The 255-nt window shown below is 50.6% G+C and overlaps 1 protein-coding gene across 1 annotated transcript in view; it reads left to right on the top strand.

The window, feature by feature from the left end:
* Window positions 1-255, top strand: part of LOC119592773 (protein turtle homolog B-like) — a 45,158-nt gene that overhangs the window by 7,147 nt on the left and 37,756 nt on the right. Inside the window, exon 2 of the mRNA XM_037941705.1 lies at window positions 114-232. Coding sequence (XP_037797633.1) covers window positions 114-232 — 119 coding nt within the window. The remainder of the gene's footprint in view (window positions 1-113; window positions 233-255) is intronic.

Here is a 255-nt window from a genome sequence, read left to right as displayed (position 1 = left end):
ACAGATTATCGCGTGAAAAGAGGAGTGGTGGGACAGTCAGTAAAAGAGTAACAAGAACCAGTCAGAACTGTATGGGAGACTGAATCCGCTGACCCGCGTTTTTTCCTTCGCAGGGGTGTGCTTGCAAAACGGAGACGCGGAGCACATCACGGCCATACTCGGAGAGTCCGTCATACTCAACTGCGCGGTGTCGCACCCCAAGATTCCCTACATTATTCATTGGAAGAGACAGGTAAGGGTCACGAATTCAAACAC

This window comes from Penaeus monodon, chromosome 30 (assembly GCF_015228065.2).
Source record: "Penaeus monodon isolate SGIC_2016 chromosome 30, NSTDA_Pmon_1, whole genome shotgun sequence".
Lineage (NCBI taxonomy): Eukaryota > Metazoa > Arthropoda > Malacostraca > Decapoda > Penaeidae > Penaeus > Penaeus monodon.
The sequence above is the reverse complement of the archived record's forward strand: the minus strand, read 5'-3'. Positions and strand labels throughout refer to the sequence as shown.